The following is a 27,403-nucleotide window of genomic DNA, read 5'->3' as shown; positions in this document are numbered from 1 at the left end:
AGTGACTGTCAACACTGAGAATGGACGAGCTATTTGAGAAGAGGGCTTTTTTTTTGCTGGAAATGGATGCTTTCTTTAGAATTTCTGATTAAATAATGCACGCATTCAGAAGCAAAGTTCAGCGCTGCCCGACTTAGGGAGAGTCCTTTTTTGTTTTGTTTTTTCATTCTGGGTTATTTGTGCATGAATACTAAAGAAGCCCTGCTTGTGTCCCCAAAAGGGCCGTGCTTTACATCTTCTAAAGGCCAATAATAACTTGTCAGATATATTTATAATCAAATTCGGAGGACTAGTAATTTCAAATTGAAAAATATTTGGGGGTTTGGCTTGAGGATTAAGGCTACATTAACTCTTAATGCCATTCACACACACCAGTGTTTCCCCTAGGAGGAAGGAGGAGGGTGGGGGTGTTGCCACATAATAAACATAATAACAAGCATAATATCCCCTGCAGACATGTTTAAGACATTCACAAAAAAGACAACAATTTGTGTCTAATGTGAAAGATCTAATACACATTCGGCTTCACCCTCAGTCAATATATATGCAAATATTATCAATTTCAAAAGTTTAACAGTGGACCAAGATGTCTACTGCTTACTGATAAGTCCATTGCCATTCGGTGTATATGCACTGTAGGCTTCGGAGCATCACACTTGTGTTGAATATTGGACACAATCCACTTCCAAACTTGTCTTGTACGTACAAATTCTTCGTGAAATCAGTTTTTAGAAACTCTTTTCTTTCGTTGAAAGTGGAAACAATCTTCTTCACCCTCCACAAATACCCGATTCTGTAAAGGTTCTGCAAAGGTCAAACATCCATGTGACGTTAAAATGAGTGAAGTACATTTTTGAGCGGAGAGGGACTTTCAAATTCAGGTCTAATAGCAGTAACACTTAAATAATTCAAGAAATAAGGAGCTCTTATATTAAAAGGGCATGTTAACAGTCTCAGGGCCTCACTGAGCCGTTATAATACCAATACCTTTACTAATAATTCATGAATAACTGTGTAGCCAACCCCAAAGAACTTCTTAAGTATTAATGAGCACTGACTTCTATGCATAGCTTGGTAAAGCAAACATACGGGAGGAGTTATTACACCTTCATTAGCCATGATTGTTGAGTGTCTGGTCTGTGCTGCCGGTAGTCCATCACTTAACTGTGAAACGGTGTGAGAACCAGTTTTCATTGAGCTTCCAGTAGCAGGGCTCCGTGGCTGACAGATACACACGACTCTTTGGCATCCGTAATAACGTCCTCTATTCTATGGAATAGCTGTTTTATACCGGGTGTGAGAGCAAAGGATAATGCAGTATGCGATGCTGCTTTGCTCTGCTCGTCTAATCCAGTCAGCTGTACACTGGCAAACCACTTTCTTTCAGTCAGTTAGTGATGACCCAATACTGCCAGTAATGACCTCCATGCTTTGTCACCACCACTCAACATATTATGCACAGTGTTTGTCAGGTAATGGAAATATGCAAATGGGGCATGAGAGTTGTCTGTATGGATTATCTGTCTTGTAAGCTGTTATTACACAGCTGTTTTGGTGTTTTTAATATATTTTCTGCTTAATTAATGTGCTGCCTTTACAAGGTCATTGTTTTCCCACATGATGTGTTTTTTAATGGCTGAAATTCATCGCAGCTTTATACTCTCTCAATGCCTCGATAGATAGTGACCTGGATACGTTATCTGTTAATATTATTATAGGCAGCGTTTAAAAAGTGCTTCTTCAGTAATATCGTAAAGGCCCCACGAGTCTTAGCCGTCATTTGATTTTCTAAAATTCGGGATCTGATTTTATATGGTATCAAGCATCTGTGTGTCACTTGGCTCATGGGGCAGTGTGTGTGACAGTGTGTGTGAGCTTGTCAGGGTTTCGCCTCACGTAGCAGATTCTTTATTGAATCGACTCCATGAAAGCTTCCAGTAGCTCAGCAGGAAATGCTTTCGGTTTACTGGAACGGCACCAATCACCAGACAATCCACATTCACGTTTATATGCACCGAACACAAAGCCACATTTACCATTGCCATCCAGTAGCTGAATAATATCCTCTCTAATTATACTCTTATGTCAGAATAATTGATCCAATGCAAGCAGAACAATTCAATGTCCACAACATGTAGTTTTCGAAGGGAAATGGAATTTTCCAATCAAAGCTTTTGTTTCTTATCCAACTATTTCAAAAAAATAAAACAAAACTGCTCTGGCTTCTTTCCTTTTCCACCTCGTGTCACTGAAGAAAGTGCATTTGTGGCCCACCGTGACTGCTGACTATGTATTCTATGTATGTTTAACCCCTTTAGCAAACTATCAGTGGAACCATCTAAACGGCTGCGGGTGTTCTGAGGCTGTTTAGTGTCGCCGCTCAGCCAAGTAATGTTAGCTCAGCTTCTTCCTTTCATAGAGCTCATCAGCTGATTCATCCCATGGCACTGTGAGCCCTGCATTGTGCTCGCTGAACTGCATCTTTAGCGGTTTATTACACCACAGTTGCTTTGAGTATGTGCCGCATGTCTTGGCGTTGTGTCTGTGCTCCCTACTTGTGTTCACGTTAGTCTTAAAATCTGCAAGTTTTAATTTGTCAGTACGGCTGGAAAGAGATTAGTGCTGTGACCTCCCGTGACACACTGCTAAGGCAGCTTGGGACACAGCCATTCCACAATTAATAGTTAGTTAATTATGCTCCGTAACCTCTCCATCTTTGTTAAGCTTGACACATCTTTGACTTGTGTGGGTAAACCTCGGTGGAATCTTGTTCCATCTCCTTTGCAATTCTGAATCTTCTTGATCTGTGTAGTGCATCTTTTATATTAACTCATGTGAAAAGTCATCAACTATATATCTGACAGCATGGGTTTATAAATATATACATGCACTGCCAATGCGTCCAGTGCAAGAGCATGGAGGCTCATGATTAATTCATTAAAGAAGTCCCAAAACATTGTCTTCAGTGTACTCTAGCAACTTTGCATATTTTATTGTCTGGAGGCTGTTTGAAAAACACCCAAACGGATGCAGATCAGATGTATTTCATTGTGAAACCACTTGATACGTTCCTGCTGTTTGTGCATCAACATGTTTTCTAACCACGGTCAAAAGCCATGATACCCACGCACCTCTTCTTTACAGCAATCCACTTTGTCAGCCAGGCATTTTCCTGCCGGCATTGCTCTGAAAAAAACAAAAAGGAGACAGTTGTCTGACGGAGCTCGTCTCCCTCTACTCCTCCAGGTTTTGCAATCCTGCAGGCCATCATGGAGTCGGCCGTGGCCAATAACTGGCAGGTGACAGCTCGCTCGGTGGGAAACATCGTGGACCCCATGGAGTACCGACGCATCATTGAGGAGATGGACCGCCGGCAAGAGAAACGTTTTCTCATTGACTGTGAGGTGGGCCGGATCAACTCCATCCTGGAGCAGGTACTGAGCCGACACACACACACACACACACACACACACATATCTGGGAATAATGACCTAGAAACAAAATGTCTGTCCTTAAACACGTTTTAAGCACTGTCTTTCTTTCACTCTGTGCCTTGAAATTCATCTCCAGACTCGATAACACGAGTCACTCTCCTGGCTTTGTTTGTTCCTCACTATTCATTTATTCTTGGTTATTACCCTAAACACCTCGAGTGCATCGCGATTGCCTCGGATCTCACAATTCTCATTTAGAAGGTGATGTTAAGGCAGGCGGGACGGTAACACTCAATTAAAGGGCTGTTATTTGTTGTTTTTTGTTGGCATGTTGTTCGAGGTCACCTGGGCTCAATTCAGGCGGAGGAATTAAACAGCTTCCTCATCCTTGTTTCCTAGGTGATCATCAGCTCCAGTTTTCCCACATGAGTCTTGATTTCGATGCAGTGTTTGCTTGTGCGCACTGTTCACTGTGGCTCTACGGCGGAGAATACTTTATTGTCAGAAACCAGGAATTAACTAGGAATTTGCTTATTTAATCAGAAGACCATTAGAGACGTCTTTTTAAGTTTATTTGCGCATTAAAAAGATACGTGCAAGGATTTAAAACATTTTTTCTATAATGTAATGTAATTTTCTGTTTATAGATGGATGGTGATAATATGTAACGGGTTGAGTTGTACATGGAGGTAAGTGTGATAGAAAGGGGGAGGAATCGGGTAACACTTGAAAGTGTGAATGGACATTTAGGTTTGATTTATGTAAATATATCCTCGGCTTCACGCCAGCCGGACACCTAATAGACACCTAGGTATAAATCTGTCATTTCAACGCACCGCTTTCTTTAGTTAGTAAGACATTGCATGCTAATCTAAATTTAAAAGAAACAAAAAAATCTTTACACTTCATTTACTTAACCGTTATGGAGTTATGGAGAACTAAATATCTATACAGTTATATGTATGACTTGCATGCAAGTATAGTGAGCGACACAAAAGACTAAAAGCAGCTCAGTTAAATGCGAGACTGCTTCCTTCAGAAAAAACAGCACTCATCAATTAAATCAACCTACATTTTCCTGACAAGCAACATGTTGTGTCCATGCTAATATCTGCTGTCCTCTCTTAGCAGAAAGAGTCATTGTTATATTGTAGGGGAGAAAGGAATTGTTCTTAATGTCGTATCTACTGTTTGAACCATGGAGCCAATCTTTCCCTCACCACAACCAAATAGTTTTAACTGCGTTCGTTAAACCACAAACATCATGTAGAAGGATTCAAACCCACTCGTATGAGTTGTTTATGAGGTCAGTGACAAATGGCTTGTTTGTTTAGGCATAAGGACTTTTTGCCAAACAAAATGAGACGTTGTGCGGTTCCTTTTAGTTCGGTTCATGACCACTCGGCGGAGGAACGTGTTACAAAAACGATCACGCCCTCAGGCATGGTTTGTTTTCTGTGTTTGCTCATTTTAACCATTAATCCCGGGCACATCCTGACCTTCTGTTCTTTGCTGAGATATTTGTGTGTAAAGGCGCCTGCCCTCTGCGTAATGGTCTTCATTAATGCTGCCCTTATGAGTTTCACTCTGACCACTGCGGATATATGTCTTCATTTCCTCTGACACAGGGGATTGTTTTTGCCGAGAGCACAGAACATCTTCTTTGATTGAGAGAAGTTTGCTTTTTGCAGCCTTTTCCCGTAGATACAGAAGAGGTTTTTTATTTTTCAAATGTTCTTAAATTACCTCCGTATTAGATCCAAGTTATCGAACGGGATAATAGCGGCCACTTGGTGTCACATCAGGCCGATCCGATCGTTACCTCTTTGCGGCGTCGCATTAAAGGGAGCGGCGGCCTCGTAGGCACCATCTGTCAGACGTGTGTCTCCCCAGATGCTTGATAGCAGCGAGATGTGCCTGCGTCTCCCCCGGAACGATTCCTTATACAAGCTGTGACATCAACACATGCTTTAATGTAATATCACCTCCCAGTGTAAGTAGGACACACTGTCCCATAACAGCAACAACAATGAGCCTACTATAAATAGCCTACCGTCCTAGCTGGAGGGGAGATTTCTCACAAAGACAGGAGTGAGCTAACAACCGAGATCACTCAGGCGTCAGGAAGCAACCATCTTGGACAGGATTTTTTTTCTTTTTTACCAGTGTTTAGGATTTTACCTCATGAACGCCGTCTAAATTTAATCTTTTTTTATGCCAGAGTTTAATGGATCATTATCGTTGGCCATTAATTTATAAATTCATTTACATGCAGATATCCCACATTCATGTTATGATAATTACTAAGCACTTCAGCAGTGCTTTATCCGTACATAAATGTGCTGTGTTTTTTGCCTTTGAAAGTTTCCGTCTTCTTACGCCTTCACTAGAGTAAACACCTTTAGGGCTTCTCATCATTAATAGAAACACAGTTGTTTTATAATCGCTGCCAGAGGACCTCCAGCCTCCTCCTTCACAGTTGATAGACAACGCAGAAGAGTCCGAGAGAGAAAGAAGAGAGCTTTTGGGAATCGAGCTACGAGACTCCCTGTCTAATACTGTAGAGGGAAATGGGACTGCTGAACACCCGGAGGTGCACTGGAGTTTTACACCCAGCAAGTCGCCGAGTAAAACAAGATTCTGCATTTGGGAGGAAATTACGTCTGTGTGGATCTTCTTTAATCCTGTGTGTGAATTGTGGGTTTGTATGTGGCTCTGCGTGGGAATTTGAAGGCTATATGACTCACGAATGGTTTCCATAACATAAATATTTTCTCAGAGGGGTGATATTTTATTTGCGTTTTGGGCCTAAATATAGAGTAATTTAAAGCATGACGAAGTGCTTCAGGCCACACCAGCAGCTGTGTGAAGGTTATATCTACTTCCCTTTAGTAATATTTTTTAAATGACCATGTTCAACATCCGAGTTTAGCTTGTTGAGTGGGATTTTCTAATTATTTTTTTATCATGTTCATCTAATAACAGTGGAACATTTCAGTTGCTCGACTCCTTAGAAATTGTAGTTCATGGGTCTTAAAGTCCATGCAAAAATTCACGGCACTTTTTGAGACATCTTTGAGACTCTTTGAGACATTTCATTTAATATCACACCATGACTGCTGCTAAATGTCATGGCAATCCATCCAGTAATTACTAAGATATTGTATTGTATTGTACTATTACACAAGTAGCTAAAAAAAAAAAAAGTAGCTAAAAATCCGGTGTCTGAGACGCAGGACTTACCGAGGTGTCAATTCCCCACAAACATACCAGAATAAGAGGGCGACTATCTGGGCTCAGACCTTCATTTCCTTTTTCTTTACTTCCATTATATACAAGAAAACATGGCTTCTGAAAAAAAAGAGTAACATTGTTTTGTAGAGTCTTCTTTGTAAGCGCTGGCACCCAAAGGACACTCTAGAGGAGTCTAAGCCTCTAAAAATGAAAAACAACATCAAACAGGCGTAAGCGGGCGAGTTGGCCAGTGTGCAAATGCAACAAGGACAGTGAGGACGTTACAACTTCACACACATTCTTTATTTTGTTGAAATTGGCGCGCAATCAGAAGAATGTGTTTAGTGTGTAGCGGATGGCTGCTGGAACTGGAGGGACCGTCAGAGTGCACACAGTCCCTGGAAGACTGACCAAAAATACTATTAATTGATAATTATAATCCAACTATTTGAATTGTACTGAATCCATTTAATAGAAAATGTAGAGAATGTTTTCACACTTTATATCTATATCGAAGTATGACGACACTTCTTTCTTATTTAGAATTTGCAGACAGAGAGACAAAACTATTTTCCATTCCAAGAGTCAGTTCTGAGGAGAACAATGAAGCTTAAAGAGCATTATCGACACTGTTCTTTAATACAGTTTTTAGGCAGTTAAATTCATTCTCACATAATTTCCTTTTCCAGGTAACATGGCAATAATTAACTGGTAAAAGATGACAATCACCAACCTTAGAATGTCTGTTCCAGTTCGGAAGAAGGTAGATGACAAATCTCTGTATAAAAAGGGACGCCTTCGTCAGTGGGAAGAGAGTCAAATCCTCTTGAAGACACTTTGGCAGACATCCAGCTTTGCAACGGACTGTGGCTCCAGTCTGCTTCATTAGTGTCAATTCCCGTAGGAATATTAGAGGCCGATCATCCTACAGCTCAGCTCAGGCCTGCTTCAGGCGAGCAGGAGGAGCCCGGATGGACAAACAAAGTGAATTGAGACCTGTGACAACTGCTCTCCGTCTGTGCCCCTCATGTCTCCTCCACAGCATCTTTGTCTGATTACATCTTCCATAGAGATGAATGCTAATGCTCAGATGTAACACAAGTCAGTCTGGGGTTTTATTGGCTGGGGTTGGGATTGCATTGCGCCGGTAAGAGTTGAAAGATGTCGTTCCTCGTTTGAAGACCAGATACAAAGCTGGTGTCTGGGGCCCAAAGTTCAGAATAAGCAAAGAGGAAAGTATTAAGACTGAAAGTGGAAGCTGGTTTCACAGAAGAGGAGCTCGATAACTGAAGCCTCCGGCTCCCATCCTACTTTTTAAAACTCTAGGAACCTCAAGTAACCCAGCGTTTAAGGACGGAAGCTCTCTAGCAGGGTAATATGGTACGAACGGTTCCTGAAGATATGATAGTGCCGGACCAATTTGTGCCTTGTAGAAGCATTTTAAATTATATTCTTGATTTAATGGAGTCCAACTAATTGCCACTAATAAAAGCCAACACTATTTTGAGAGGTATTCAGCCTTCTTGGTAGGACTCACCGATCCACTTAAGCACTGCTGCAAGATCAAAACATCAGTTGGAAGTTAGTTCCAAGTAAGTAAGTTGGAAAAAGATGACGGGGCGCGACATTTAGACTCTTTCCATGCAACGGATATTAAAAATGTAGGAGCCGGTCAGTAGAATCAGTGCTGCAGGTTCATTCCCACTTTTAGGCCTCAAGTATTCTTTCTCCCCCCTGAGTTGTTTGAAGAAGCTGTTTTGTGAGAAAAGGATTTGGACAGAAAGCGAGATATTAGTTTTAAAAGTCCTAAAAGACAATACATGTTCAGGCCTCTCAGTCACGGTAGCGCCGGACCTCTTTCAGGTTCGTGGTTTGTGTCACTGACTCACAGAAAAGAAACCATCCCAGAGGACAGTGAAACTGGAGCATCAGGATCCCAAAACATTAGATATGCCCAGGTGCTTTTTTCCAGAACAGCACTGCCAACAGAGGGATGGAGCGAATCCCACACCAAGGATAATATGAGAATAATCATTGTAATGTACATGCATGACCTAAAATTATTAAGAACCGTGCTCAACCAATCAGATACTAACTATTCATGCTAATGCCGATTTTTTGTTGTTGAATTTTGCCACAATAAACAACTTTTTTTTTAAATAAATGAATTAAATAAATCTTGAATCTTGTTTGATTGTGGCTTGTAGTACTCACACTAAGCTTTGGTTCAATAAACCAAGAAACAAATGTGTTTATGACCTTTCAATATAACCTTTACCTCGACTGTTACACAGCCAAATACAATAGAAAATCCAACATTGCTGTGTGCTTCTTTTTGTTCCCTGTAGCATGACATGTTTGCAGTTGATTATTTTCTCACAGCTAAATGTGATTTCGGTCAGTAACAGCAGTTGAGGTGTCAGTTTTGGATGCTCATATAGAAGTGTGAAGTCTTGTGCTTTCTGCCTGAGTGTGCTGATGACAAAGTCACTCTGGGCACTGCAGCTTCATCGAGTGCTCACTGTGTTGCTGCACTCGGGTCACTGCAGCTCTGTCTCACGCGGGAAGCAAATTAAAAGCTTTTCAAGACAATTTGAATGACAATAAGCAGAAAAGGCTTCGAGGATATTTTGAGGAGGCTTATGAGGTTTTTGCAGGATGTGAGGGGGAGTCGGGGGGGGTTCTCAGTCTGTGGAGAGAGGTGAAAAATGTCGAAGACAATGAAATCACTTTGCCTTTCTCAAGAAGTTAATTGTATTTATTGTTGAAATTTGTCCCAGTGTATAAGCCGGCCGGGGGGCCAACCTTGGATCAAGGACGTTTCCCTCTCTAAAAAAACGGTCACGAGACAATAAGGGAGGAGTGAGCAGGGGAGTTACAGTCACAGGTGTGAATGGAAGCACAGGTGTGAAAGTACATGCACTGCATAAGAAACTGGGCAGGTTTTAAATCAAATCATGCCGGGCCTAAATAAAAAAATATAGATATAGCACCAGAGATGTAACACGGGGATGCATGTTGTTACTCCGCTGTTGTGAATTTTCTCGGCTGTATAGAAGTGCTCTAAAAATGTTCTCCATGATATCACTGTCACTCTGGACATTTAACATTTAGCTGATTTCAGTGCCTGAGCACACTTATATCCAATCTGTGGGGGGGTGTAGAAAGTGATAAAACAGGGAGGAAAAAAAACGATCCACCCACACACTTCGTAATCTACGATGCAGAATCAGAATCGAGGGAGATATGGAGCGTGAAAGAGTGCGCGGACGACAGAGAGAGAGAGAGGTTTGGCTGGTGGAGAAGTTTTAAGAAATCAGCGAATGCTGCTCTCTCTGAGGTCTGCTTGCTCAGACAGGTGCTCTACAATGGTTTTGGTTTAATTAAGTCCAGTGTGCAACTGAGACAGGTGGAGCGTAAAGCTGCGGACTAAAGAGCTCAGGCCACAGCGAGAGGGAGAGAGAGGGAGAGAGAGAGAGAGAGAGAGAGGTTTGCCAGAGCCTTGACCTTATTTTACATGTTGAAGTTAATGGAAAGGAACAAGTGGTGTCATCACAGTTTGTCCCGTATCTCTGTGTGTCACACGCTCCCTCTCGCCCTGGCGAAATGTTGCCCCAAAATGTCTCTCTCTCATTCCTCTCTTTATACCAGCTACTCCGTGTCCTGAAATCAAAGGTCTTTGTCATTTCTGAATATCGCCCTTCAGAATGTTATGGGACGTTAATGTGGCTCATTGTGTGTGTGTGTGTGTGTGTGTGTGTGTGTCTCCTCCTGTGACTTGTAGGTGGTGACGTCGGGAAAAAACGGCAGAGGATACCATTACATCCTCGCCAACCTGGTGAGGACCCGCAACATGAAACAGCAAAGCTCAGAACACCACATCTCAATGTGATGCAACGCAGTTCAAAGAAATGCAACACTCTCTGTCGAGTAGTCAAACTTCTCAATGTACTGTATAGCGACGACGGACCAATTGACTGCAGTGATGAAGCAGAACCATGTAATGAAGCCGTTCTCTCTTTTGCTCCTAATGATTTCTTGTTTCACTACCAGCCACTTGTGTTCTTTGTTCTCAGGGTTTTTCCAACATGAGCCTGGACAGGGTCATTTCTGGTGGAGCCAACATCACAGGCTTCCAAATCATCAACCCAGACAGCCCCATCGTCCAGCAGTTCCTCCAGCGCTGGGAGCGCCTAGATGAAAGAGAATTTCCAGAAGCCAAAAACACTCCACTGAAGGTCAGCCAGGCATAGCGGCCGATGCTGCAGCAACATTTTATTAAACATCTTCAAAGACTTTTTTTCTCCTCCTCCAAGTTGTTTGGTAGTAACTCTGCTGCAACCTGAGAAAAGATGTCATTCTGATTGATTCCAGTAAGACATTGCTTAAATAACCTTGAATACCCGCATCTTTCATACTTGCGCAATTTTTCCGTCAATCACTGTGTCGATATGTATTTTTTTAACTTTACACGTCGGTGGCGCTGCTCTCTTTGTGTACATCCCCCCCCCCCCCCCGCTGCTGCAGACATGATGAACCGGCTGTGATAGCAGTGCAGTCAGCATGATGTGCATCACCGGGCTTTCTTGTGCCCTTCATCCTCAGTACACGTCAGCTCTGACCCACGATGCCATCCTCGTGATTGCGGAGGCCTTCCGGTACCTGCGGCGCCAGCGGGTCGACGTTTCTCGCAGGGGGAGTGCGGGAGACTGCCTCGCCAACCCCGCCGTGCCCTGGAGCCAAGGCATCGACATAGAGAGAGCCCTCAAAATGGTACGACTGCTTCAAAAGTTACTGATTCGCGTGGAATTTGCTCACGAGTTGTCGGCTAAGAGGAAGTGCCATCATTCTTTCCCCTGCCTGGCAGGTCCAAGTACAAGGTATGACAGGAAACATCCAGTTCGACACATTCGGTCGACGATCTAATTACACAATTGATGTGTACGAGATGAAGACAGTAGGGGCGAGGAAGGTGAGTGAGCACACAGCGGTGGAAACATAAATCATCATTTTACAATGTGTAATTAAACTGGATCAGCATGTGATAGAGATGCTGGCACTGTGTTTTTTTTTATATCCTCTAACGTAAATACAGTTTCAAGCAGCTTTTAGAGGGAGATTTAGCTTTTTCTTGGCATGACGGCAGTAAAAAAGTAGAAAAAGTTGGTTCTGATGTGGACTGAAGGAAGCTGCCAGTAACCGGTCTTGCAAAGCCAGCTCTAATCGCGTCCCCTCTGAGATATGAATCTGGAAAAAAGAAAAAACAAGCAGTCACTTGAGCCTCAAGAAGCTGAACCGATCTACGTCTCTGGGGTGCAATTATTTAGAAGATGACATGGCTTGAAACTGAACAGAAATCTCTGTATAAACCACATGTTGCGGCTACAAAATGAGGCATTATTCTGCTACTTCAGGGACCACAAACATATTTAGAAAACAATTACAGTTGTGAATTCAAAAGAACTTGTGAAACTAGTGTTTACGACAGAGCTGCCATGTGTTTACAGCTAAAATCTGCTGCTCAAACCACTGGCTGCTCAGCGAGTGATGCATCTTTCCAATCAGGTGTCTGAAGTGCTCATGCCTGAATGAACTGTCAATCGCCTGAAAATATCAGCAAGCAAATGCCAATGGAGTGTAGGCAGGCAAAAGGCGAAATGTAATACGCCGGCTTGCTTTGCAGGATTCTAAGTGGCTGATATGTGTAACCGTTATCTGTATCTGTTGATTTCTTTCGAGTTCAATCCATGTTTTCCTTAATAATATTCTCCAGCATCACAGTAAAACTCTTTCTTAGACCTCGCTATAATGACGCTGCTAGGTGGCTTAGCAGCCCTTGTTAGGCAGCCTTTCAAGCTCCACTGCTCACAGCAGCATCACACCTTAAAGTGCACCTGAAATTAAATTGCTTGTTTATTTCATACTGCAACATTGGCATCCGCTCTGTAAACGGGATGCCCTTTTTTGTCAGTAGTAGTTTATCAAAGCACTTATTTTCCACTTTATCTGAATGCATATCAGCCGTAGACACGGACAGACAAGAGGCAAGAACCGGGCGCTGCACACATTAGCTTTCAGCGTGTCCATTTTGTCTACAAGCCATGACACATTTCTTGTTCACTAACAAAACGCTATCCCGTCATTAGCTGTTAAAGCTCCAGTTAGCAGAGAGCGTTTGTTCACAAACACATGCATCGACCTGCCTCTGCAGAGGATTGGAGAAAAAAAAGTCTTGTCTTTCCTTTAATTATAAAACCATCAACAATCATCATTTCTTAATCGCTGATGGTTATATGACAGCGTACAGCAATCATTTCCGTTGGACTTTTACGAGGATCTAATTCATCATGTGACATAATGAGACGCTCACATGATGAATTAGTGCTGTAATTGGACTTTTTGTTCAAGCCTTAGGCAAACACATACACACATGCAGTCTGTGTGCAAGGTCTCTGCCCCGGGCCCCGCCAAAGCTTTCCCCTAAAAGGAGTGGGCCCTGTCCTTTCCATGTAGTTCAGCTCTCATGGCAACACACATCACAGCGGGGCGCACATCAGAGCGAGACAATCTGCAGTGACCACAGAGTGAGTATCGTTCTGCAGACATGGAAGCCTTTGACTTGTTCCTGGCCAAATAAGTCAGAGAGTATAGAAATAAACGTAACGCAGCCAGTGGAATCATCTCAGGTTGAGTAGACACAACAGGCCAGTCTTTGCTTTTATATTATGTTGTACTGTGTATTATTAATAGAACAGTAGAAGATCCTACTACGCTGGCTAGATAAGACACATTCAGATCAGATTTGTCTTGCTGGTATTCTTTGATCAGTCTTCGAGAGCTCTATTGTTGCTGCTTTCTTGTTATGTAAGGGAACACTTTCGTGAGCCAGGAATAGCTCACGCCTACCCTGCCGAAGTGAAGTCCAGGTGGAGTGATAAGCACCGCCACAAGCTTTTCACCAATCCCAACATCAGTCAAAACTAACGCCGTCTCCCGCTGTGCAGATAGAGCCAATCAACTCACATATACTCGGAGGCTTTTCTGTGAAAAGGTCTCTGTCGTTCTCGTAATAACTGTGAACCTCTGTTTCCATTTCAGATCGGCTACTGGAATGAGTACGAAAAGTTTGTTTATATTATGGATCAGCAGGTCACCAACGAGTCCTCTTCTGTGGAAAACCGAACAATTGTGGTCACTACTATTATGGTACACTCTCAAGCAGGTTTTAAGTGTTTCACCATAAGATTTCTGCCACTCAAGGTCAAGGTGTCCATTGTTGCAATCTGTCCTGGGAGGGTAGAATTATTTCGTTTTGAGTTGCTTTCCATCCACTCACTACATGTTGAAACAGTCGATTCACAAAAGAGTGTTTCAACTGTATCCGTGTGGGTGCCAAAGCATTTTGGTTTTTTTATATTACGGTGGGCTGTTGTAGTAGTGACATCACAATAACGGCATTGGTAATGATAACTTTAACGATAGACGCCATGTTGTTCACATTCAGTGCATACGTAAGTAAACATATTTCCCTCTCATTAAGTAAACTGCCAGCGACGTCGGGTTAAACCAGCTGTGTCTCACCGGAGACATGAAATGATCTGCACACAAGGAGGACATAAACAACCAAAGGCTGCAACCTTCGACTGTTTATCTCTTTGTTCAAATTCCCTTTGGCACTGAATTGTAATGTAGCTGTGGTAGGCCTTTCTAAGACCAGTGCTCCCAGTGTAGCAGGCCCAGGGTCAGACTAAGTGCTAGTTCTCTGTACGGACCGTTTTCACAGTTCAGTTATCATCAGCCCTTTTTAAATGTAAGATAAGGTGCTCCTTATCTTACATTTAAAGTCACGGCCTCTCTTTCCTTCTGACTTTGCCTATTGTGTTTTCATCTTAGACAAATTCAGAATGTAATAGCCACACATTCTCATTTCAATGTGGAGTAACTCATCGTCCTCATGACCAGGCAGGTAATACAACGACTGTGAGGAAGAGAAAACAGAAGAGTAGTGTCATTGCATTATTTTCTCACTGCCGGGCATGCCTTTGATTTGAATAAAGAACAAATATTGTTTTTAATACATCACAGTCATGTCACTAACTTCATGTTGCTTTTCTTACATTCCATAACTTTAGTTAGATTCCATATTCAATGAAAGGCCAGCCTGTTATTACAGGGTGCGACTCTTTCATTTAGCTTTTTTGTAACATTTTACATGACTGCAGAATGGAAGAGAGGATAAAGAGAGAATAGCAAACAACAAAGGAGCTACACTTTTGTATTCAGTGAAATAATCACGTATCAGTCTCCTCTGAAGATGATTGTTAGGGAAATAACCTCTGAAAAACATGTTTAAGCCCTTAAGAAAAGCAAATCTCCATTGCTGAATATCCAAAAAGGGGTTTAATGGCAAAGATATTTTCCACTTTTGAGGAAAAACATGATATTTTATTGAAATCCAAGGCACAGAGGTGATGTGGAATAGCAAAACGACATAATCAAGACAACGCGCAGATTATTTTATTGTCATGATAGAAACGAAGAACCAGTATGACTATTTATTTTGTCATACAACTACTCTTCTGACGCGGCTCAGTGTTTTGTTGAGCTTGATATTTGTTTGATGTATGAACTGCTGTCACTGGCGTTTACTTCATGAACTGGAAAAGTGCTCCATTCAACTTTGTCCCGCTCCTTGTGTAACGCTGATGCAAAGCGCATGCAACCTCCGCCTACCATCCATCTTCACACATTCAGATTGCGGATGAGGTTTGCATGAAGGAGCCCCGACATCCTGCTTCGCCTCCTCCTGTACGCGTTAAATGCTTCGCTCCTCCCCGCTGCCCCATTTGGCCTCTTCACTCCAGCAGCGGCCTGCTTTCCCAAAATAACATGCATGTAACTGACGCTGCGTAGACCCCCTATAAACTCTGCTCTGTTTGGCTTTTTATGTCCCCCCCCCTGTATCTGTTTGTGCGTCGCCCCAGCATGTGTGCATGCGTTCGGTACCAATCACGTCACACGCCTGCTGTGACCCATGAGGTGTGGCAAATGTGGATGTGTGTGTTTCTTGACAATGTACTTAAAATGATGTCTAATTAACAGGAAGCTCCGTATGTGATGTACAAGAAAAACTATATGCAGATGGACGGGAATGACAGATATGAAGGCTACTGTGTCGATTTAGCCTCTGAAATTGCAAAACATGTGGGGATAAGATATAAGCTGTCAGTAGTCCCGGATGGGAAGTACGGAGCCAGAGATCCAGAGACCAAGACGTGGAACGGGATGGTGGGTGAACTGGTTTATGGGGTAAGTCTCAGTCCGCCTGTGTAGCTCATAAGGAGGGGGGTTTAACTGTCTTCTATTGTTTCCTGCCAGTTAACCACTGGTTTTGTTGAGATTGTTTTAAAGCATAGCAAATTAAATTTTGCACCCCCCACATTTTTATTCTCCAAAAAACTCAACTCAAAATAAACCAGTGATGCGAGATTAGACAATTAACAAGGAAATGTACAATCAATCTAAGTGGGCCTTTTTCAAAATGTACAAAATTGCCTGTATTGTATTTTTTTGGCAAGCGTCTTGTGGCTCACTCACACTTGAACTGGCTTTAACAAGATGATTTGCATCTTTAATGCGGCCTCAGCTGCTGAATGAATAATGTTGAGGAATCTCACGCGGCAGGCTGGAATTAAAACTAAAATCTGCATGCAAACAGTGATTCGGCGCAGATTTCTCTTTATAAACCTGTAGTTTCTGCTGCTGTGGCTCTTCTGTAGCTCTCTTTACATTGACAGCTTAAGCAGAAATAGATGACCTACGCCATATTCATTGCATTCAGTACAAATATTGGAAGCTTTTGGCTGAGACCCCCTAAAAACTCGATCTAATATATAAGTCCTTTGTTTTAAACATTTACATATTTTGATGTTACAAGTTACAATACCAACATGTCGATGCAAACTGTAGATACTAATAGTCTGTCAGACGTTTGCAAAAAGATCTGATGGAGGTGAATTTAACAGGCTGAGTCACATTTCACGGACTGCTCGCATAAGCTCCTCCACCTCTTTCTTCCAACCCTCCGTTTGATTCATGGAGGAGATTTGGACCAAGACAAAAACATTAGCCAACACAAATGCTGAGTGACTCATTTTTAAATGGCAGATATCCCTTTCACGGGCATTATCACACGTCTATTCAGTATATTCAGCTGACACGTTTGTGTCTGTGTCCAATCTCTTTACCACATGAATTCACTTTAAAGCTGAGCGCCTGATTAGAAGACAGCGTGACTCGTCTATAGTCATAGTTATTGCTCTGACTCTCAGTTTACCAGTGTTTCCTTTATAAGTCAATGTGCAAGCCTTGGGTTGGTTATTTGCTCTGTAAGACTAACTCCCAGTGTGCCTGTTCCTGTTTCTACAGAGAGCTGACATAGCCGTGGCTCCTCTAACTATAACCTTGGTACGGGAAGAAGTGATAGACTTCTCTAAGCCCTTTATGAGCTTGGGCATCTCCATTATGATAAAGAAGCCACAAAAGTCCAAACCTGGGGTGTTTTCCTTCCTGGACCCGCTGGCCTATGAGATTTGGATGTGTATAGTTTTTGCCTATATCGGCGTGAGTGTGGTGCTCTTCCTGGTGAGCCGTTTCAGCCCTTACGAGTGGCATCTGGACGAAAGCGACGAGGCCAAAGACCCTCAGAGCCCCCCAGACCCTCCAAACGACTTTGGGATTTTTAATAGCCTGTGGTTCTCCCTGGGTGCCTTCATGCAGCAAGGATGCGATATCTCACCAAGGTTGGTTGTTGTATTTACTCTCCACCATCCCTCAGTCGCCTTCTTCATCTCTCTGCATTTTAAGTCCTACGCATACATCTCCTTCCTAGCATGGTGCATACAGGTTATTTTGAGCTTTGGAATTGCTGCCGTCCACCCGAGCTCACGCTTCACTCCACTGCACTTTCCCTGCCATTTTTTTCTTTGAGCAAATACACCTTTACTTTGAAACTGCAAGCCGGCAGTGATCCTTTGCAACCACAAAATAACTTATATCCACCATGCTGAGGGCTGTAAAATGCACAGGGCTCATTATATGGTATTCAGTGTAGCTGCTCAAATTCCTCTTGACTCTTGGAGGGCTACCGTGTTTTTGCTGCATGTCCCATTTTACGGTCAACTCATTGGTGCATATGATGCATTTTGTGCGCCATTGTATGATGTATTTACAATACATCATACAATAGTCATCTCCTCCATTTGTTCATCCATACGTCGCTTCATTCTTCACTCGCCTGTTCTTCAAGGATTGCTTCCATCTAAGAGGCTTAAAGATTGTATAGCAGCTGGTTGAAGACCAAGTAGAATATTTTTCACAGGTTAATGCTGGTCTGATATTGTGATTGTTGATCGGCATCTGGAAACATTTAATTGTAATAGTGCAAACATTTAGCGTATTTCATATTTTTTTAACAGATCAAAACTGAATTATTAATATTCACAAAGATGAAGCCTACATATACATGTAAATAAACATGTCGTAATTTAGGGACATTAATACAAATAATATTAAATAATAATTGACAAGCAGTTTCCAGGTCACTATCATAGGACGAAGTGTCCCACCTACTCGACTGATTGCTAGTGGTTGTTTGTGGCTACAACTTTGGCATCATAGGGTAAAATCAATTACAATGATTTAAATCAATTAGATCAAAATATTACAAAACCAGAGAACTAAATATGCGACGCAGGGATGTGATGCAAATAGACCCTCATTTGAAATGACAATTCAGAGTTAATCTGAGAGAAGCACATTTACTCAACTATCCATGTGGATACAGGGACGATACCAGATAGGCAAATTTCAAAATATAAACCCAGGGTCGCTCTTCGAGGCACAGATTTAAAGTTGGAGTCTTTACGCTGATGGGCATGCTGTGAACAATTAGTTACGGAACAGTGAGCAGGACCAAAAGAGCAGTTTGGCTCATCTCACTCTGGATCCAGCGGCAGGCAGAAGCTTAGAGCGCTTTTACTTTCGACTTGTCCCGTCCTTTCTGGTCTGAAATTGTAATGGAAAGCAGTGCATTTTGCCACGGATGAACAAGCGTTCTAACACATGTTTGCACCAAAAACTGTCTGCAGCTTTTAACCAAGAGATACCACAAGTCAATGTAGACACAACCTTATTTCTCCCAAGATAAAGAAATGCACACAATATACAGCACTAACTTTAAGCTAGTGTCAGCTGAATCAGCTCCAAAACTAGATGTGGGCACAGTCACAGAGTTAATTAGGCTTATTATAACTTTCAACAAATGAATCAATCATCATAATCTTCATATATCAACTTAATGATACTCATTTGATATGAATTTATGCAAAAATCATGGAGCACTAGGGACATGCAGATAATATTGCAGTTCCCATCAAGTTTAAATCCTCAAACTTCTGGGCTGGTAACGTACTAAACAGCAAAGTGTTTACTGTAGCTTGTGATGCTCTTGTGTCTCTCCGTCTGCTCCGTCTCCTGCTCTCAGATCTTTGTCCGGCCGCATCGTCGGCGGAGTGTGGTGGTTCTTCACCCTCATCATCATCTCCTCCTACACGGCCAACCTGGCTGCCTTCCTCACCGTGGAGAGGATGGTCTCTCCCATCGAGGGTGCCGAGGACCTGGCCAAGCAGACAGAGATCGCCTATGGGACGTTAGACTCAGGCTCCACTAAGGAGTTCTTTCGGGTGAGTATCTCAGCTGGCGGTCGTTGCATCGTACGACGAGAGACGCTCAAAATTGTTTTAATGTCGGCCAAAAGCTCAGAGCTAATGAAGCCACTGGGGCTTTTTCTCTTAGTTTTGACATATTGCCTGCCAGGTAATAAATTAAAAGAAATATTCAATGATACTATATTTTCCCCTGATACAGCACGTCCATGGTAGGCCACTAGTATTACAATGACACTTTTAAACAGGGGTAGACAGGATTTACAGTATGAATAAACAAAATAATTCTGGCCACAGAATTAACTCCATTAAAAGTTGCATTGTTCTTTTTGTCTCTTTACACTTTTTGGCAACAGATGTAATTCTGCTCCCTCATCCAACCGTCTATGGAGTCATAAACCAACATTTTTATTATACTCTTCCAATGTGAAGATTCATTCTTAAATCCACCACTCAATTACTGGCAAAGCCAAAGCAAGGGCCCAAACAATTATGTTAAGGTCACACAGTGCATACACTTGTTAGTATAAAAAGCACTATAAAGTTGTGGCCTTAAAAACCCTTAAATATTTAACTTCACTTAGTGTGACCGTCGAGAAAAGCAGGTGACGGATTGTGTAAGCTTGTGTGTCCACAGATGAGTCATTTTGAAGCATTTTGTATCCATTTTCAAAACTTCTCCATCAAATTGAAAATAAGCCGTTCTGACTCTGCTTCTGAATCACTACCAACCTCTCAGCGATTCGTAAAATTCAACGACAGTTCAGTCCGATCATCACATCACTTCTGTCTGCTTTAATAAACCACAAGATGTCTTGTGTCACCGCAACGCGGTCTCAAAGAAGACCTCCTATTCCTCGGACACGTCCTGCGTCTCTGAGCGTCGTCTATGTGAAGTCCTGCTCGGCCTTGGTGTGAATCCTCTGTGTGAGTCCGGGTCTTTTGATGAACACAAACCCCGTGGAGCCCGTTAGTGTGATCAGTGAAGGTTCCGTGCGTTGGTTGCAGACTGCGCCTCAGCCCGCCGGGAGTCATAAAATCACACACACCGCAATCTCCCCTGAGATTTATGGACTGCTTGAGTAAAGATGCTTAAGTACAGGAGTGGAAGAACAGCTTGTTTCTGTCTGTTGGTTATCTGCTTCATTTCACTATCACAGCTGACACTCTTCCTGGTGAGGACAGTCCGTCCAAACATAGTCAAATAAAAGCATGGATAGCTGTCAGGAGAGCTGGACTCAGGTGTAAAAGCATTGAATTGGAGCGATTAGCGTGATCAGTGTGGAGGAGATCGTCTGTAACCCGATGTCTCATTGCGTTACCTGCGGTAACATTACTCCTGAAAAATGTTGAGAAAAGATTTTATTTAGCGAAGAGAAAAAGAATCCATCGAAGTGCGTCTCGTTAAAGGTTACTGATTATTAAACTCATTGAAAAAGTATTTAAAACCGCATATCTGGAGTGAAAAAGCTCTGTAGAGTTTCTCCTGCTTTTATTTGTAATAATTCAAACCAGACTCCTGTGACTGCAGGGGTATCAGGGATATCGGATATCAACAAACTTTCATATAGCAATATATTAAATAGTTTCTTTCTAAGGCTTCCGGTGACGCTTTGCATTAAAAGCAGCTTCCCTGGACGTGCTTATCCACATTGATTTGTCAAAAGTCTTCCTAGAAAGATTACTGACAGACGTGTAGTGATTTCATCCTGAGATATGCTCCATGCTGACAGATATTCTGCCTTTCTGCCTCCAGACTGGAAATGTTGCCGTTCTGAGCAAACTTTATTTAAATCATGGAGATTGAAAGCTAATGCTTAATAGGAGCTGTAAATCGTTTTTAAGGAAGATAATCTGTAAAGAAAAGCACACAGCCTCCTCAGTACACATTAAACACAGGGATAAGCAGCAAGCTCATTTGTATTATTCTCCGGTTTTTATAAAGCCCTCTACTACAAAGCCTTGAATTATAGTTTTACTCAACTTTTATCCTCAACTGCCACAAGTACCACAGATATAAGTATCATATCTGGTTCACGATTAAAGAAAATCCCCTTTTGCTTTCTTGACGGTTATCTTAAACAGTCAATACGATCACGTCTGGACAATGAATATGAAGCAGGAGCTGGTAGAGGATCAGCTTAGCTTAGTTCAGGATGAGGACAAGGAACAGAGGAACGCATCAAAGAATCATCAGCACCTCTGAAGCTCTGCAATGATGAATCCCACCGGCTTTTAAATTACTTCCAGCAAGCTGCTGAGACAACTGTGTTTGTGTGTGTGTGGGTTCATAGAGAGGTGGAAGGGTTGACATTGTGTTGTGTTAGCAGGAGAGGACAAGTTACAAGTAGCTTGTTTTCTTTCCAACAATAAAGTGTGTTTTTAAGCAGCGTCACAGTGATGCTGCTAAATGAGCCACTGTGCTATTACCATTATTCATTCGTTTTCACTGATCGTGAACATTCAGTGAATTTGTTTTAATTACATCCTTCATCATGCACCTAAGGAAGAATTGCGCGCGGATAAAAATAAAACCAGCAGAACGATTGTGCGTGCTTTGTTTGGCCCGTCGTCTCCGTATCTGGATGAGAGCGTGACAGACGCGCGAGGAGGGCCGTGAATCACTCGCAGCCCTCCAGTCAGCTGCAAACACACAAGCTGGTAGATGGAAGAGTTCGAGTCGAGAACTGTTTATTTCCAGAATGATGAGGGGCAGTAAACCCTCGTTCCTCCCTTCGCCCCCGTTCTGTCAGTGAAATGATCGTCGCGGCGTCGCGGTCATTAATATCAATTGATTTATTGAAATGATCTGTCTTTGTTTAGCTGTGACTGCTGTAGTGGGAATTGTATTGACACTGTGGCCACGCCTGTCGTTACCCATCACCGTCATGTTGAGGGTGTTTACACAAACACTCAACTGAACTGAACTCGTGCATATGTCAAGGATGAATCACTTACCAGCCCGAGCCCACAATCCACTACAACCCCGGTGAATTATTCACACAACCAAGGCGACTTAGACGGTCATGCCGCCCTGATGTTTTCACATCCCAGATGTGACGTTGGACTGAACCTACAATCTGGATGAAACCAGTCATGAGAGGGATTTCTGTAATCCGTTATCAAGGACAATACATAGATAAATAAAGCATATTTTAATAGTAATAATAATATTATGATGTTTTGAAAAGTATTCCATTTAAGATTACAAATACACTGTTTGTTCTCAATGAGAAATATTTGAGATCATCAGTGATATGATGAAAATGATCATGATGATCCGAAACCAGACCTCCAGTCTGACGTCAAATGCGCCCGGCCGATGATGAACCTGCGTGTCACGGTCCTGACAAGCGTCCCCTTGAAGACATGTAGAGATGTGAAAACTTTACCCTCCGAGGCGCATCTCTGCAGAAGGTCATCCGAGCCCAGTTTGCAGCAGCTTTGCTCCTCCTCCCCTCTCTTGTAGACAGCCGTGTACGCCGGCTCCCCGGTGACGGGCAATCAGCTTCTCGCTGGCCATTTTTAGCAGCGCACTGAGTGGCGGAGCAGAGCTGCGCGTCTGCAGCTGCTCCGCGGAGCACACAGGTCAAACATGTTAAAGAAAGTGCCGTCGCTGTTAATGAGACAAACTGTGTGATTTGGCTCAATGTCATTCATGAATAATGGAACAACAACAGCTAAATCTTTGGTTTTGCTAATCTTTTTTTTATAGCTCGATTGGTTTTCGATGACTTCGAATAACAGATGAAAGGAAAAACAGTGGCGATGTATGTAACTCTGGAAAAACAATGAAAACAGACATTATTTCAAAAGTCACTTGGATGCAATTGTGAAAAATGTGAACACAATCCGTCAACTGCTTTTCTTAAAGAAACAAACAAAACAACCCACCCAGGTGGTCTCATGTTATAATTAGCATCATAAAATATGAAAAAACAACAATATTTTAGATTCAAATTACACAGATTAAAGTATTTCTAAAGCACAGCAGTCAAATCGATTGAACTGATGACTTGGTGTATTTAAATGGAAATGAAGCCATGGTGATTATGACTCCAGCTGTGACCTGCTGGTGCTACACAAACCGAAGAGGAGGAGGTCACTTCTGTGTGTGGATATTGATATGAAACACGGCCTTCGTTTTGCTTCCACTGAGATGCCAGATTGTCAGACTTCAGGCTGCTGGCAAAGAGCCCAGTGCCTCTGCTGCAGTTTCATTTCATTTTGATGTATTTATTTAAGAATCACAAGGTGCAGAAAATAGTCAATGCACTTCCTGGCCGCGCCCCAATCGGGCGCTTTCGTCATTGTGGACGGGGGCGCGGCCAGGAAGTGCGGCCCCAGCAGAGGTTATCTGCCATGTGACCGGAGACGCTTTAAAGAGTCACACTGACATTTTGGAAAATGTACTTCTTCTCCTTCTGTCTGTGTGGTAGATGAGACGATTGATACCACTCTACACGTGAGAGTGGTATCAATCGTCTCATCCTAACGTTTTCCAAAATGAGCCCATCCTCTTACCCAAAGCGGCTCGTTGTGAATGTTACGCCGGTTGTCGGTTTGGAGTGCATAACTAAACTGTTTCTGTTTCTTCTCTCTGTGCCCTAAAATGCAGCGCTCCAAAATAGCAGTTTATGAGAAAATGTGGTCATACATGAAATCAGCCGAACCCTCAGTATTTGCCAAAACAACACCAGACGGGGTTGCCAGAGTACGAAAGTCGAAGGGCAAGTTCGCCTTTCTACTCGAATCCACAATGAACGAGTACATAGAGCAGCGGAAACCATGTGACACCATGAAAGTGGGCGGCAACCTCGATTCTAAGGGCTATGGTGTGGCCACACCTAAAGGCTCTGCATTAGGGTGGGTGGGATAATATAACAATATCTTCCATGTTGTTATAGTATTCCACCCACCCTGATGTTTCCTTTTGCCATTCTCTTCTTCCTCACTCCTTAATTCTCCTTTTTTTCCTCCAAGTGCATCAATGAGTGAACAGTGTTATGAGTTCATTTAACACGCTGAGACATTTTCTGTTCTGTCCTATCTATCTGGTTTGTGTGTTTGTTTCCTTCTTTCTCTCAAGGTTGTCGGTATATTATTCACTATCACTTAATTCATTTGAATGTCGGTGTGTCACCTTTTCCCGACCTTTGTTTGTTTTGCCCATCGACCTTTCCTCTCTCCTGGTTTCTGTGGTGCCCTATCGCATTGTTTCCTGCTAGTTACAATGCTGGTGTGTCAGTTGTGATGAATGTTGAGCTGCATGCTGGATGTTCTTATTTCTAATTCAGCGACGACAGAATGTCCCCATCCCGCACACGTCAGTTACACGCGATGTAACCCTCCATGCCACCGCACTAATATTTACCATGTTCTTTGCTGTAACAATGCTTCTTACCTTCCAACACCAGTGAAATTCTTTACCAATTTGTCCCTTCCGTGCTCCCCTTATGAACCATTGATAATTACTACAATTCTTTTTACTAATATTCTATATTAGATTTCTCACGGACCTGTTCATTTTCTTACAAGCTATGTTTTATCGTTTCAAGAAATGCTGTTAACCTGGCAGTGTTAAAACTGAATGAGCAAGGCCTCTTGGACAAATTGAAAAACAAATGGTGGTACGACAAGGGAGAGTGCGGCAGCGGGGGAGGTGACTCTAAGGTCAGCCTCAATGTCACCAAAGTCGGGTATCCTAGAACAGAGTAATCGGCAAGGCTGGCGTCACACTGACTGAAGTATCTGGACCCAAATATCTGATAATGAGTTACAGATCAATAGGTTTGATTTTACATTTGTGCAACAGTGATCAACTGGGAACCCTTTACTTGGCTAATAGAGGAAGGAAAAAAGCAAGATAGCGTGAGATAAAGCAAAGTGTAGGAGTAGAAAAGAAGATTAGATTATTAGAGTAATTGTTCTCTATATTTTTTGGCCTGTAGTTATAAAAGGCAGAAACCTTTCTTTCCCTCTGCTTTTTATTCCTACAGGTCAATATACGCTTCCTATATCTTAGTCGACTAGCAGACAATCTCCAAATCAAACAATATAGTTTACGACCTGTGCGATCCGCCGCCTGGGTGTTAGGGCAGGCACGGGAAACAGCGTTGTCTTGAGGGGACTAAGCATCGCAGGCGAACGTGAGAATTCTAATGACAGACTGACAACTAACGGTCCACACTTTTTTGTCCAACATCCTTTTCATCGAAATCCAGCGTAAGACAGAACCTTTGGTTGGTCTTGATCCAAGGCCAGTCAAAGTCTATCCATGGCCACCCTGACCTGGTAAACCCTGCAGTAATAGAGTGTATAGATATTACCAGGGGCTCCATTTGTACAAGACGATTTGAATTGAATCTCACTTTTATAAAAAATAAAAGATGGTGTACAATACACATATGTAATAAATATGTAAAGATGCATTCCGACCTTAAAGTTGGACAATGTCGATTTTGCTAAGTAGCATCCACTGTGGCAACACGTGACCATCACAGGACAATTGTGTGTTACATTTTCTGGTGTGTTTTACTTCTTGTTTTAATTTTTTTGTTCATTTTTGACATTCTGATGTGGGTCACACATATTATTTAAAGTTTGCCACCATTATCTCCTGGTCGTAGCCGACTAAATGAGGTTGCAGTAAATACCAAATATTGAAGTGGGGCTGACATTCATTTGTTTTAAATTAAACTTTTAATTTGTTTAATTTTTCCTCGATACAAAATCACATAGTGATTAACATTAAATGTTGTAATTTATTATTGTTGTAAAACCTTTCCTACTATTTCCTTCTCTACATCAATATAGAACTGTGCACATCAGGCTCAGCTCTGCAGACCGCTGGGACCCTTTTCTGATGAGAATTTTTTCAATCAAATCTGTTGTACAACCTTTTTTTATAAATGAGGCCCCTGATATGTTTATTTCAGGGCACAATAATAGCCCTACACTGTGAGTGCATCTCTGCCTCTGCTCTCCAGCTTGCACAGTGACCACAGTACACTCGGCATATTGCGAGAGAAGAGACGGGGGGAAAACTTTGCTGATATTGACTGTAGTCATCCATCCCTGAGTGAGCGGGACATGGATGCTACCGGTGGGATAACACAAAGAAGCTGTCCCCTCTCTCTGGCAATTTGCCTCGATCCCTTGATTGAGGAGAGAGTAAATGATCAGTGTAACACCATCACTGACTGACTACCACATTTCTTTGTCCTTATTTCACTTTCAGAAACGCAGGTGTGAGTAATTACACAATGAGATGGAAATATATTGTATGTAACTACCACTGAGAAAATAGGACATCCACGGCATAACATTAAATCAATGTTATGTTATTAATTGGCTGCTGAAATTAAATTCAGCAATCACATATATATGTATAGAAGAAATCAATAAGAGCAAGAAAAACTCCAGACAGAACCACAAGTCACAAATCTACAACTGTTTCATCAAAACACATCTGTTTCTGTTCAAACTGTATGATGTTTATTCCATTTGACATCATACAGTATGTGATTTATGTTTTAATTGGGCCCTCAATATGGTGCATGTGGTTTTTTTTATACGTTCATTATTCTTTGTGTTTTTAGAGGCTGTTTTCTTCTTTTGCAGACAGACTAAAGGGGGAAGTTTTGATGTGATTTATATCAGATGGAGAGAAGGTTAAGTCTAAACTTACAACTTTGTGAAGCCCACAGGTCCCATAACATGCCATTAAAATACTGCAACAACACAAACTACAACATCAAAGTATTACTGTGAAGGTGAATCAATACATGTAAATGTATACACATCAAACACTGGATGTTGCATTTTATTTTGCGTCAGCACAGTCCCTGATATCATGTCCACCTCTTGTTCTTAATCAGTTTGAGATTCATAGATTATGGTTAAGTAGCTTATGACAACCAGCCTGAGCATATATATTTAGATCAGACATCTCTTTTAAAGGTTCGCCGCGATGGAAATCAAATTTTCTTAGGTCACGTAAGTTAAGTT

General features: G+C 42.1%; 1 protein-coding gene across 6 annotated transcripts in view; it reads left to right on the top strand.

Moving 5' to 3' along the window:
• Positions 1 to 27,403, top strand: part of LOC120821711 (glutamate receptor 3) — a 52,986-nt gene that overhangs the window by 20,202 nt on the left and 5,381 nt on the right. For 3 of the 6 annotated variants that reach the window (XR_013468074.1, XM_040180638.2, XM_040180639.2), the window contains exons 4-14: positions 3,247 to 3,434; positions 10,453 to 10,506; positions 10,745 to 10,906; positions 11,274 to 11,441; positions 11,536 to 11,640; positions 13,767 to 13,874; positions 15,771 to 15,977; positions 17,097 to 17,470; positions 19,213 to 19,411; positions 24,012 to 24,259; positions 24,952 to 25,066. Coding sequence is in view for 4 of the 6 variants with exons in the window: in XM_040180638.2 (XP_040036572.1) it covers positions 3,247 to 3,434; positions 10,453 to 10,506; positions 10,745 to 10,906; positions 11,274 to 11,441; positions 11,536 to 11,640; positions 13,767 to 13,874; positions 15,771 to 15,977; positions 17,097 to 17,470; positions 19,213 to 19,411; positions 24,012 to 24,259; positions 24,952 to 25,066 (1,928 nt within the window). In the remaining 2 variants the exon portion in view is untranslated. The remainder of the gene's footprint in view (positions 1 to 3,246; positions 3,435 to 10,452; positions 10,507 to 10,744; positions 10,907 to 11,273; positions 11,442 to 11,535; positions 11,641 to 13,766; positions 13,875 to 15,770; positions 15,978 to 17,096; positions 17,471 to 19,212; positions 19,412 to 24,011; positions 24,260 to 24,951; positions 25,067 to 27,403) is intronic. The other 3 variants (XR_013468075.1, XM_040180637.2, XM_040180641.2) reach the window with 2 other exon arrangements.

Source organism: Gasterosteus aculeatus, chromosome 7 (assembly GCF_964276395.1).
Source record: "Gasterosteus aculeatus chromosome 7, fGasAcu3.hap1.1, whole genome shotgun sequence".
NCBI classification, from domain to species: Eukaryota; Metazoa; Chordata; class Actinopteri; order Perciformes; family Gasterosteidae; genus Gasterosteus; species Gasterosteus aculeatus.
This window is presented reverse-complemented; position numbering and strand designations above follow the sequence as displayed.